Source organism: Balaenoptera physalus, assembly GCF_965194825.1.
Source record: "Balaenoptera physalus genome assembly, chromosome: 3".
NCBI classification, from domain to species: Eukaryota; Metazoa; Chordata; class Mammalia; order Artiodactyla; family Balaenopteridae; genus Balaenoptera; species Balaenoptera physalus.
This window is the reverse complement of record NC_138890.1, coordinates 113,148,423-113,161,873: the sequence shown is the minus strand read 5'-3', so window position 1 is coordinate 113,161,873 and position 13,451 is coordinate 113,148,423. Positions and strand designations below refer to the sequence as shown.

General features: G+C 39.4%; 1 protein-coding gene across 1 annotated transcript in view; it reads right to left on the bottom strand.

Moving 5' to 3' along the window:
* ACOT12 (acyl-CoA thioesterase 12) overlaps nt 1-12,842 on the bottom strand; it is a gene marked incomplete at its 5' end in the record, with an annotated part of 56,274 nt that extends 43,432 nt beyond the window's left edge. Inside the window, 3 exons of the mRNA XM_082458118.1 lie at nt 2,719-2,779; nt 7,784-7,853; nt 12,710-12,842. Coding sequence (XP_082314244.1) covers nt 2,719-2,779; nt 7,784-7,853; nt 12,710-12,842 — 264 coding nt within the window. The remainder of the gene's footprint in view (nt 1-2,718; nt 2,780-7,783; nt 7,854-12,709) is intronic.
* Nucleotides 12,843-13,451: the final 609 nt, after the last annotated feature.

Genomic DNA, 13,451 nt, shown 5'->3' with positions numbered 1-13,451 from the left:
AAAATGACTGTCCTACCCAAAGCAATCTACAGATTCAATGCAATCCCTATCAAACTACCAATGGCATTTTTCACAGAACTAGAACAAAAAATTTCACAATTTTTATGGAAACACAAAAAGTTCGTGTGTTCATGTGTTTAATGTTGTCCCAGAGGTCTGGGAAATTGTCCTCAATTCTTTTCATTTTTTTTGCTTTATTCTGCTCTGTAGTAGTTATTTCCACTACTTTCTTGAGAAAGAAAAATGGAGCTGGAGGAATCAGGCTCCCTGATTCCAGAGTATACTACAAAGCTACAGTAATGAAGACAGTATGGTACTGGCACAAAAACAGAAATATAGATCACTGGAACCGGATAAGAAGCCCAGAGATAAACCCATGCACATATGGTCACCTTATCTTTGATAAAGGAGGCAAGAATAGTCAATGGAGAAAAGACAGCCTCTTTAATAAATGGTGCTGGGAAAACTGGACAGCTACATGTAAAAGAATGAAATTAGAACACTTCCTAACACCATACACAAAAATAAACTCAAAATGGATTAGAGACCTATATGTAAGACCGGACACTATAAAACTCTTAGGGGAAAACATAGGCAGAATACTACGTGACGTAAATCACAGCAAGATCCTTTTTGACCCACCTCCTAGAGAAATGGAAATAAAAACAATAAACAAATGGGACCTAATAAAACTTAAAAGCTTTTGCACAGAAAAGGAAACCATAAACAAGATGAAAAGACAACCCTCAGAATGGGAGAAAATATTTGCAAATGAAGGAACTGAGAAAGGATTAACCTCCAAAATATACAAGCAGCTCATGCAGCTCAATATCAAAAAAACAAACAACCCAATCCAAGAATGGGCAGAAGACCTAAACAGACATTTCTCCAAAGAAGATATACAGATTGCCAAGAAACACATGAAAGGATGCTCAACATCACTAATCATTAGAGAAATGCAAATCAAAACTACAATGAGGTATCACCACACACCTGTCAGAATGGCCATCATCAAAAAATCTACAAACAATAAATGCTGGAGAGGGTGTGGAGAAAAGGGAACCCTCTTGCACTGTTGGTGGGAATGTATATTGATAGAGCCACGATGGAGAACAGTATGGAGGTTCCTTAAAAAACTAAAAATAGAACTACCATATGACCCAGCAATCCCACTACTGGGCATATACCCTGAGAAAACCATAATTCAAAAAGAGTCATGTACCCCAATGTTCATTGCAGCTCTATTAACAATAGCCAGGACATGGAAGCAACCTAAGTGCCCATTGAAAGATGAACAGATAAAGAAGATGTGGCACATATATACAATGGAATATTACTGAGCCATAAAAAGAAACGAAATGGAGTTATTTGTAGTGAGGTGGATGGACCTAGAGACTGTCATACAGAGAGAAGTACGTCAGAAAGAGAAAAACAAATACCATATGCTAACACATATATATGGAATCTAAAAAAAAAAAAAAGGGTCTGAAGAACCTAGGGGCAGGACAGGAATAAAGATGCAGACATAGAGAATGGACTTGAGCACACGACGAGGGGGTAGGGTAAGCTGGAACGAAGTGAGAGAGTGGCATGGACATATATACACTACCAAATGTAAAATAGATAGGTAGTGGGAAGTAATCACATAGCACAGGGAGATCAGCTCAGTGATTTGTGTCCACCTAGAGGGGTGGGATAGGGATGGTGGGAGGGAGATGCAAGAGGGAGGACATATGGGGATGTATGTATATGTATAGCTGATTGACTTTGTTATAAAGCAGAAACACACCTTAGTAAAGCAATTATACTACAATAAAGATGTTAACAAAATTTTTTTTAATAAAAAGGGAAAATTTGGACACATACACACACACACAGGGAGAACACCATGTGCAGATGAAGGCTGAGATCGGGGTGAAGCAAACCACTGGCAAACCACCAGAGGTTAGGAGGAAGGATGGAGGCAGATTCTCTCCCATAGGCCTTGGAAGGAACCAACCGTACTGACACCTTGATTTAGGACTGCTAGCCTTCAGAACAGAGACAATAAATTTCTGTTGTTTAAGGCACCTAATCTGTGAAACTTTGTCGAAGAATCCCTAAGAAACAAATGTAAGTCCCTACATGTCTTTTGTGCCCAGAGATCAAAGGGACTGCTACAGAGCAAACAACAAGTTGCAATATGGGATCCAGGAACTCCTTTCCTGCTATTTTAACCTGGATAGAGACTTCAAAAGCTCCCAAGAATTTTGTATTCATAGCTATAATAAAGAAAAGAAAACCAGGTACACGAAGAAGAAAAATCTAAGCTTCCCTTCTTGCTCCAATTACTCTGCCTTTCAAAAACTAGTTAATCGTGGGGCTAGTTTTCAATATAGGTGAGGAGATAGAGAACAAGTAGAATTAGAATAGCAATAGAGTCAGAATAATTAAGAAATAAAACCTATACCTGGCAAAGAACCAAGAGAGTGCCCTCCCTTGTATGTTTACTTTGTGTATATCCTTTTATGTAAAAATAGTTCATTGCATCACATTTAATTTTAGTAGCAGGGAAACACAGGCTTATTATTTACCTGTGAGCCTGACTACAGATTCAAGGGCCTTCTGAAATTCAGAATCACATGAACTCCAAGTTATTCCAGGCCTCCTCCTCTCTCCTCTGTAAACAATGAAGAAATGAGCACCAACAGGCAGAAGGAAGAAAAGGGAGCCTCTTACCTCCATGCTTGTGCTGAACGCTCTAGTAACTTTCGCTTTGATGGTTATAACTTGTCCAACTCTAGTTAAAAAAAAACAACAAAAAAAACAGTAATTCTAGCACATCTCATTTCAGACTTGAAGATTCACTTAAATGTGTGTGCCATAGAACAGTTCCACCTTATGCTGATAATGTTCATGCATGAGAAACTCAAATTAATAACATAACAAGACAGCACTAAAAATAGATACTGATTATTGTAAACCACACAAGAGTTAGCTGACTACCTCTTTTTAACAGAAAACGGCCTTTGCAAAGATGGTGTGCAAAATGATTTCCAAATCTACAACAGATACTTGACTGTACCACAGCTGTTTGGTTAAGAGAAAACGAACACACATGCAAACCTATACAACTGATATTTTTAAATGTTGGTTAACAAATAAATGGGAAACATACAAGCAAGCAAGCAAGCAAACAAACAATACCTTCACTAGGTTTACAGGAGCCCTCAATGTTGCCAGATGATCCATTCACTCCACATTATTACTGGGACTCTGGTCATGTAACCCTAAGTTGTTTCAAAGCTTTTGTGTCTGGCCCTTCAGTCACCTAAGGGTCTACCCAATATAAGCCTCCTCAATTTTTCTCCCTGACTTCAAAGTTGAACTACATTCTCACTATTCTCCTCAATCTTCTGTTTCAGGGGAAGAAAAATAGATCTCTTCCAGACCTCTTTCTTTACCCGTGCCCTTGATCCCATCCTGCTCTTACCTTTCCTCCTGCACCATGGCCTGGCTTAGGCAGCTCTTTCCTCTTTTGTACCCTCAATCTCTGCCCCTTCCTTGACTCTTACCTTTCCTCCTGCACCATGGCCTGGCTTAGGCAGCTCTTTCCTCTTTTGTACCCTCAATCTCTGCCCCTTCCTTGACTCCTTATCAGTTTGTGAAAATGTTCAAGGCTTTTCCTTGCTAAAAATCTTTCTCTCAAGTTTATTCTATCACAACATATTTTTCTCTTCTCCTCTATATTTCTCCATATTCAAACTTCCTAAAATAATCTTTTTCTTTTTCCAGCTCATACATTTAACAAATGTTTACTGAGTTACAACTAGTCCTGGCACTAAGCTAAGACCTCAGGATACAGTGATTAACAAGACAAGGTTGATGACATCAAGGAGACCAGTCTTCACTTGGGACACCAGGATGCAGACAGATGAAGTGCAAAGCTATGAAATTTTTCAAAAGGAAGAAAGAATTGCAAAAGCACCCAGAAGTGACTAATTTGAAAAACCAGGGAAGGAGCCATAGAAGAGGTAACATCTGAGATGGGTCTTGAAGGATTAGGATTTTGTCAGGTTCAGAAGTTTGGGGGTTTCATCTCTCATTCACTTCTCAGCCACTCAAATCTAGCTGTTGCTTCCACATCTTACTCCTGATCTCTCTGAAGTCACTTCCTAACAGCTAAATCCAAGGTCTCCTCTCATTTAACAGCATCAATCAACCTCTTTCTTCAGGAAACCTTCCTTCCCTTGGCTTCCAAAATACTGTTCTCTCTTCATTCTCAGTTTTCTTCACTGATTTCCCTTTCTTAATCCATCCCTTAAGGGTAGCCATCCACCAAATTTATGCTCTTTGTTTTTTTCTCATTTCAGCCTCTTCCTGAAGACCTTGTTCTCTTCCACAATCCTATCATCTTTATAGAGATGATTCTCAAATCTAAATCTTTAGCCCGAACCTCATTCTTGAAACACAAAGCCATATTTTCAAACTTCTCTCAGCAGATTCAGCTAATAGTTATGGAGGCCCTACTAGGCTGAGTGATAGCTGCTTGCACACACATTACCTAATTTAACTGAATCCCCACATTTAGCACATGTGAACCCAAACCAATTTTCTCATTTCCTTAAATTTGTTCCTCCTAGATTTCCTAGCTCTGTTTGGTAAAGTTTCTAGCAGAGATTTACAGTGATAACATGAGGCAGAGAGTCCCTCTTCAAAGCTACTGTAGTACTTTGTACACATATACTACCAAAATCTTCTGCCTCTGCCTGTCAGACTCTGAGGAGGGGACGCATCTTGACACTTTTTTTTTTGGCCACACCATGTGGCATGTGTAACTTCCCTGACCAGGGCTCGAACCTGCACCACCTGCAGTGGAAGCGCTGAGTCTTAACCACTGGACCACCAGAGAAGTCCATCTTGCCACGTTTTTGTCTCTTCTGTGAACTCTGCCCTTCCTTTAAAAGCAGGAGACATTCTGCTTTTCATTCTGCTAAAATCCCAAGTAAAATCAATTTCATAGCATGGCATTCAAGGTCTTCTGTTACCCAGTCCCACACTGCTGCTGGGGCATCATCTCTGCACGCCAGGCTTTTCCTAAGCACCCCCCAATTCTTTCCACCTCAATGCTTAGGCTCTTACATGTACCTCATCTTGTGAAGTCCTTTTCCTATTCACCAGATGAAAAATCTATACCTCATTTAAGGCCCACATTAAATACTACCTCCATCATGAAACTCTCATTGGTTCTCCAGTCAAAATGTACCTTTTATCTACCCCACAGAATTTATATCTCACCCTAGGCATGCATCCTATCATACTTTCTATTCTGATGACTATGTATTTGTCTGACTTTCTTACCATACTGACTGCCACACTTCAGTATTGTGTCATAAACATTCACATATTCTATTGAGCCTAGAGCAGTACTTTCGGTATATTCAATATATATTTGTGAATTAAACAAATATCTAATATGGGACTTCCCTGGTGGCACAGTGGTTAAGACTCCACGCTCCCAACGCAGGGGGCCCGGGTTCGATCCCTGGTCCGGAAACTAGATCCGACGTGCATGCTGCAACCAAGAGTTTGCATGCCACAACTAAGGAGCCCACCTGCCACAACTAAGACCTGATGCAACCAAATAAATAAGTAAATAAATATTTTTAAAAATCAATATAGTAAAAAAAAATCTAATATGGCATTTAAACAAATTGTATGGCTTTCTATATGTAGCTTTCAATTTTCTTTTTTTAATGGTGCAGGTCCCATATATTTTAGTGGCCACAAATCCTTTCTGATAACACAAACACAAAATGGTTCAAATGGCAAACCACACTTTAATGATGACGTTACTAGTTAAGTCTAAGTTACAGAATTTAGGATTGGAAAGTACATAATAGATGTTTTATTGCAATATACTGTTGGCATTCCTAAGTTTAATAATGGTGCTTTAATCTATTCCCAATTAAGTTTGGATTTTCAGTAATCTGTAATTGTGTTGAGATACAAACACATGTCAACTTTTTCTACTTCAGGGAAAATCACATAGCTAGTATCTGTGCTTAGTCAATAGACCCAGTAGACTTTTATCTGTATCTACAAGTCTCTAGAATGTCAAGGGCTCTTTCACTGACACTGCAGCTGCCTATGAGAACAAGCATAAGGAGATGTTCAATAAAGGTTGCTGATCACGAAGATAGAAGAAGTGGGTTGGAGAAAGCACTAGATAGAGCATAAGAAGATCCAGGCTCTAAGTGTCCTCTGTCCTTTGGCTGGCTCTGGGCCTTAGGCTTCAGTTTCTTATCAGTACAAAGAGATGATTGGGTTGAGTTCTAAAGGTCTCTCCATATCTATGATTCTAATGCCTACCAAAAATTTCTTTTGGGTTAGCTTTGGAGATATAACTTCTTTATGCATGTGGTTTTATTTAACTTAATTTTGTTTGTATATAAATGAATAAGTGCCAAATAGATAAATGTAAGCTGGAGGTTGGAGAGAGGTTGGAGCTGGGCATCTCACTGGACAGACTACTTAGGGTTTGAAAACTTGTGGCAGCTACCCCATGGTCCTTGAGAAGCATCCCAGACTAGAAACAGATGACCTTCTCTCTTCCTTTTTCTTATATTATGTTTAGAAAAAGGAAGAGAGAAGATCATCTGTTTCTAGTCTGGGATGGTTCTTTTAGGATCAAGATAGTCAGAAAGAAAAAAAAGAGATACAAACATAAAATCAAATAAATTAAGTAAAACCATATAACCCTAGTTTATTAGATTTATTAATGTAACCTCTTAAAAAAAATTCCTAATTCTGCCCACCGAAAAGGCATAGAAATAATGACAAATCCTGCATCAGTGAGCATGTTAAACAGGGATACAATGAGCAGATACAAAATGTGGTAAACGCCATAGGACAAATGACCAGGTTTCTTTAAAAATCAAATTGCAAGAGAAAAGAAGAAAGGGAAATTTTTATGCTAAAGGTCGTATCAGCCATATTGGATCCTGATTCAATCCATAGACCAATTGTTTAAATTAAAAAAAATTTTTTTTTGAGACCATTGGGAATGATAGTTTTTCTTAATGGTATTGCAGTTATGTTATTATGTTTTCTAAAAGAGCCCTGATCTTTTAGAACTATATACTGAAATATTCAGAGATGATATCTGGGATTTGCTTCAAAATAATCCAGGTATGTGGGGAGTATGGAAGGGTATTGATAAAACAACAGCATTCATGAGTTGATTATTGTCGTAGTTAGGTGTTGGGTCCTTGGGGATACATGGTAGTATTCTCTCTACTTTTGTATATGGTTGAAAGATTTGTGTATCTTGAAATTTTCTGCAATAAGAGGTGGTAAAACATATACACACTCCCACACATAAAATGTTTTTCATAATTTAACACCTCTACTCAGATGAATTAATGTTTACCCAACAACCTAATGATGAAATTCACCATCATAGAGATACTTATTATCATTAATTATTCTACTAGTAAAGGAAGGAGCCATTCAGAATCAGCTTTTAGAAATCCTGCAATGGCTTATACCAGAATGCATTTAATGCTGAGAGCTATTTCTCAACAAAATCAGGGCTGTAAATTTACACTTAATAGTATTTACTAAAAGTAGGTCCTGAAATTATTATTATTATTATTTTTTTACTGATTTACATTGGTTCAAATGTTACTTATTAACAAATTGGATCCCTGACTCCAAATGAGGAAGCTTAGGTGCCACAAATACATGTTGTAAATGAACCAATAAACCCAGGAGAAAGGCATGATAAAGCAATGCCACTTACCTAGCTGTCTCCTCAAATTGTATGTCATCCACTGAGGCTGTAACACAGGAAACCCCAGCATGTTTTTCAGCTTCAAAAAATAGGTTAAAAATGGGCTGCATTAATAGTTATGTTTAAATATTTCAGCATGCAGGAAAAGGAATAAAACAAGTGGACTTATTCTAGTAACTCATCCTCTTATGCAGTATAGGACCACTGTGCCCACACTTCTGGATGAACTGGATTGATAACAGTTCCTTTGCTCAATAAGTTATTTTCCTACTGCATGGAAATTACTGTACTTTCTCCTAAGTTTTAACTTATACTATCTTTGATTTGAAATTCAGCACCAATACCCAGCATATCTAGCTATTCAAATAGTAACTTTATTAAGTTGGTGTCAAATTTAAATATTTTGTCAGGTACTACCCTTCTTTTGTTTAAAAAAACAGTACATCAAAGCTGTATCTATTATCCCACATAACCAGTAGCTGAATATATTTAAACCACTTAACCAGTGCAAGCACTGAACAGTGTGGAAGACCTCAAGTTCATACCCCAAATCAGAGAGAAACTTGTCTGGGCATCAGAGAAATAGAGATGGGCACATGGTAAGTATTAAATCAATATTTATTATTTATTACTACCAAATTCATATGAAATACACTATGCATTAATTATGTTGGAGGAGAAAAGTATTGAGTAGGGTGAGAGAGATTAGGGACGCGCTCCAGTTATTTCCATGTTCCCTGCCTGCATTTATTTATTTATAACATTTATTTATTTGTTTATTTATTTATTTATTTATTTTTGGCTGTGTTGGGTCTTCTTTGCTGCCCTTGGCCTTTCTCTAGTTGCAGCAAGCGGGGGCTACTCTTCGTTGCGGTGCACGGGCTTCTCATTGCGGTGGCTTCTCTTGTTGAGGAGCACAGGCTCTAGGTGCATGGGCTTCAGTAGTTGTGACACACGGGCTCAGTAGTTGTGGCTTGCAGGCTCTAGAGCGCAGGCTCAGTAGTTGTGGTGCATGGGCTTAGTTGCTCCGCGGCATGTCGGATCTTCCTGGACCAGGGCTTGAACCCGTGTTCCCTGCATTGGCAGACGGATTCTTAACCACTGCACCACCAGGGAAGTCCCTCTGTCTGCATTTAATTTGTTGAGTTTTTTTTTTTTTTTTGATTGTTGGTTTTACTTTATGTAAAAGTATCAGAATTTTTCCTCTTTGGGAAAAATCTTGACATGTGGTTTTTCCAGAATTTCATTTTGAGGAACAGTCAATTAAAACCCAAACAGACTGCATTAGCTTTTTAAAGAAATTTTAACTCCATTTTAATTTTGGAGACTTCACTCCTGCTGTCATATTATGAAAAAGAAAGAGACAGTGAATTATACTGAATTTGCATTCTTTGTGTGTAGTAGATTACTTTAATTGCAATATATATTGATAGTCCCAGGTAAAGTGATATGAGAAAATACTCCAGAGAGCAAGTATTTAAGACATTCCTCTCTATGATCTAATTCTGTAGAAAACTGGACATTCTGGTTTTACTAGTTGGAAATAACTATTCTTCCAAATATGCAGATAACATAAACTGAGTTACCAGAAAACTAACCGTAGCAGAACTCTGTGTGTGAGTGATGGAGGGGGGGAAATGGGTTTCCCAGCTCTAAAGTTCAATTAGAAGAAGGAAACATAAAAGTATTAGACTCTAGAAAGTTGGGTTCAATTTAATTCAGTGTATCAAACATTTGTTAAATTCCCATTGATTTCCAGACTCTGAGGTGTTATCAGTCCTATCTTTTAATGAGTCTACTCAGTGACAGAGATCTAGCCATAGTCAGTAAAGTGTTGACTAAAGGGTATGTAATAGACATTCATTCTGGTCACCTGACATGAGGGAATGATATGTTGAGTTTATTAAACTATTCTTTTAGATAAAGTGTTACCATGTACACCAACATGAGTTACCAAATTTTGAATGATTTAAATGATAACTAAAGTGCAAAAACCAATAAAAGACTAAATTTTTATTGTATATATTGGGTGTCTTCTATGTATATATAGCACTATACCAGATTGCATTAGGGATCACAAAGAAACATAATCATAATAATTATGATTTATTATTGGCCTGGCACTGAGCTAAGTATTTATGCATATCAGTTACATGAAGTTGATACTGTTATTAGTTCTATTTTACAAAAGAGGCAATTTTGGCTTACAAAGATCAAATACATTGTTCTAAATAGTTATTTTTACTACAGAAGCAACAGGAACTCTGAGAAAAGAAAAGACCAACCAAGGAATGCTACCTAGAGAAGTACTTGGCTGAATATGGGCTTCAGGAGCTCAATTGCCATGGTTTACATTATAGACTTTCAGGGGCCATTAAATTAAAAATGAAAATTTAAAATACGGGGAACCAACACAGGGCCACAATTTTTACATGTGATTATTTTCTTTTTACAAGCGTGACAGATATGAATTCAACAGGACCAGTCTGTTCTGGTTCTTGGTTTTGATTGTCCTTCATGCAGTATGCCAGTAAAAGTGGAGAAACCCTAAAGCTATTTCTGATTTCCTGGGGAAACTGAGAGAAGCTGAGGAACAGCTAAGTGGATGTAATCCAGGTATGATGACTGATAAAAATGACGGTGGCTTCATTCATTCTTTCTTTTAACTAATATTGATCGAACACCCGTGCTATGCCAGCCTCTCTGTAAGGTGCTGGAAATATAAAACAGCTACTATCCCTCTTCTCATGGAATCTAGTGAGGAACCAGACATTCATTAAACGAATACATAATACCAAAATGAGTGAGGTGATCTGAAGAAAACATGGATTTTATGAGGGTCTGTAACTGAGGAACCACACCTAGGTGGCATGTCAGGGAAGGTTTCCCTGTGGAGAGGATGCTTGAAGTGAGATCTGAAAGACGAGAAGGAGTAAAACAGATGTGTGTTGTGGAGGAGAGCAGGGGAGGAAGGGCTTGCTGGGCAGAAGGAACGGTGACTACAAAGGTCCTGAGAAGGTTTTTGTGGTAAAAATGCAAAAAGCAAGAAGGAGAGTAGGTAAGATAAGGCTGAGGGGAAGGCTGAGGATAAAGCATGCACAGGGCCGTGAAGCTCTTGGTTGACAATGTTTATAATATTTAGTATTAAAGATATTGTTTCAGTATCTTCTGGTCTCCAGATGAGGCCGGTGGCTAATTCTAACGAGGTCAGTGGCTAATTCTAATCCTTGTTTTCCTACAAGGATTAACATTAACCATGTTTCCAAACCAACTTTATCATAGAGGTTTCTTCAATATTGTATTATTAGTAATATAACTATTAAGGTCCACAGTAATTGGTTATCAATTGACCCCTGCTGTGATCCGAGTTTCCAAAGGTGTAAAACCATAGAAATTTTTATGAAAATTGCAGGAGGGCAATTGTTTCTCCATTATAGGACAGAAGCACTAAGTGAGGTAACTTTAAAAGTCACATCAATATTCACATAATGAATTCAGTTGCCATGGCAATAGGCATGGCAAGTGAATAATTTCTATAGTTTCTCCTACATGTGAATTACTTTTATATTCATGTCTCCATTATTGTTATTATAACAGACCTCAAATCCTGATAAAAACTGTTAAGACAGAAACCAAACAGACCTATCAACAAACAGAAAATAAACAGATTGGCATCAGATATATGACTGAATTTTGTGGGTGGTTAGCACACAGGGGATTAGAAACTCTATGCACACTCATTGAGGAAAACAGGGATTTGTAATCAGCTGAGCTTTACTTTTGTCCTCTATAAAATAAGAGTCCTGGGATACACGATCTTAAGCTCCTTCCAGCTCTAATATTTTATCCTAACATATTTTACTTAAAATGTACATTTGCTGAGTCTATTAAGTGCCTTATGCAAAGCCTGGCTTCCTTTTAGAAATGAGATTCCAAGTTCTGGACCCATCCATCCAATTACCCATCCATATAATCAGGAAGTTTTTATTTAGTGCTTACTTATTAAGTGCTTACTAAGCTTCCGTTTACATGCTAATTGGCCAGGCAGGAAATAAAAGGTGAACACATTAGCACACAAAGTAATTACGGATTGTGCTAAGTGGTGTGGAGGAATTTGGAAAGGGTGTTGTGATGAAAGAGTGCAAATGTAAAGCAGGTAGTTAGGAAAGACTGCTCTGCATAAATGATATTTAGTGGAGACGGAATGCATGGAAAGGGGCAAGAGAAGAGTGTAAAGGCAAAAAGAACAGCAGGTGCAAAGGTCCTTCGCAGAGACTACATGACGGTGTGGAAGGCAACAAACTGAATTCAGAAGCAGGTATAAGAGGTGAGTGATGTATTAAACTAGACATTAAAGAGATTTGCAGAAATGTAAACCAATACCACTTCTCTAAGTACATTTTTGTTCTTGTTGAAAATATAGTTATTTTACAATAAAAATATGTAATGGGTTTTTGTTCTTTTCAAATGAATTATTTTTCAAAATTTCGCATATGGTAAATATTGATAAAAGAACCAACACGAAAGCTCTCTGGGGGTCCTCGTTTATTTAACGGGGTAAAGGAGTCCTAAGACTAAAAGGCTTGAGAACCACTGGTCTAGGTCATTCCCAGTGTTGGATGAACAATCTCAATCATTACTTCCCAGCTGCACAGGGCTTAAAGCTCTGTCACTACTCTCCTCTCCTTCCTTCTCCCTCCTCACCGATCAGGGGTCCTGTATGTAGCAGCATCCCGACCTCTGCCATCTGGACCCCCGCCACCCCGCATCCCCATATCCCAGCCCGCTTCCCAGTTCCCAGACACTCCCTGCCATCCCAGACACACCCCTCCTCAACACACACCGGCCCCACCCCCCCCACTCAGGGCTCCTCCATTCCAGACCCCTGGCACCCTGGGTCTCCCCCATCCTACCCCCCCCTTCCAGCACCCCTACCCGCCAGGCAGGCGGTAGCGTCGATCCACTTGAGCAGCTGAGCGGCGCTCAGCTCTCCGCGGAGGTTGGCGTGCGTGGGCTGGATGGCCTGGCTCATGCACACCTCGCCGGGCGCCGGCCGCTCCAGCTCCATGGCTGGTCAAGAGTGCGAAGCAACCGGGCCTGGCCGCCGCCCGGGCACCAGCTGGGCCCGCCCCCGTTCCAAAGGGCACCGAGCCGCTGCCCCCCCCCGGTCCCCCCCCCCCCCATCCCGCTCCCTGCTGGCCACTGGGCCGCCTGGTGCACCGGGAGGTGAGATTAAAGGGGCCAGGAATACCGCGAGGAGGGCGAAAGGGAACTCTCTTCTGTCTCAGAAGACGCTGACTCGGGCGGCCGAGGTTGGCAAAGCTGGAACCAGACCGGGTTTCTCACCTATAAAGGGGGGATAGCAGTACTTACCTCAAGAGGACTGTGCAGAGAATTAAATGAGATAAAGTACAAAAGTCATAGCGTGTGCCTGGCTAAGGTGACATAGGTGTTTGCCAAGTAAATAGTGAGGTTATTATCCGTCTGAAGAACTTGACAGGTGATGGGGAGTTAATAATTAATTAGTTAAATGCTGTCCAGAGAAATGTAGACCTTTTGCTTTAGAAGTTGATTTTAAAGTATTTGACTTCTTATTTTCTTTTTTTCTGGCTGTAGACTGCCAGGTAGGGTGGGCACTCACTCCTCCCATCCCTAGTTCAAAATCCACCTTCTAAGT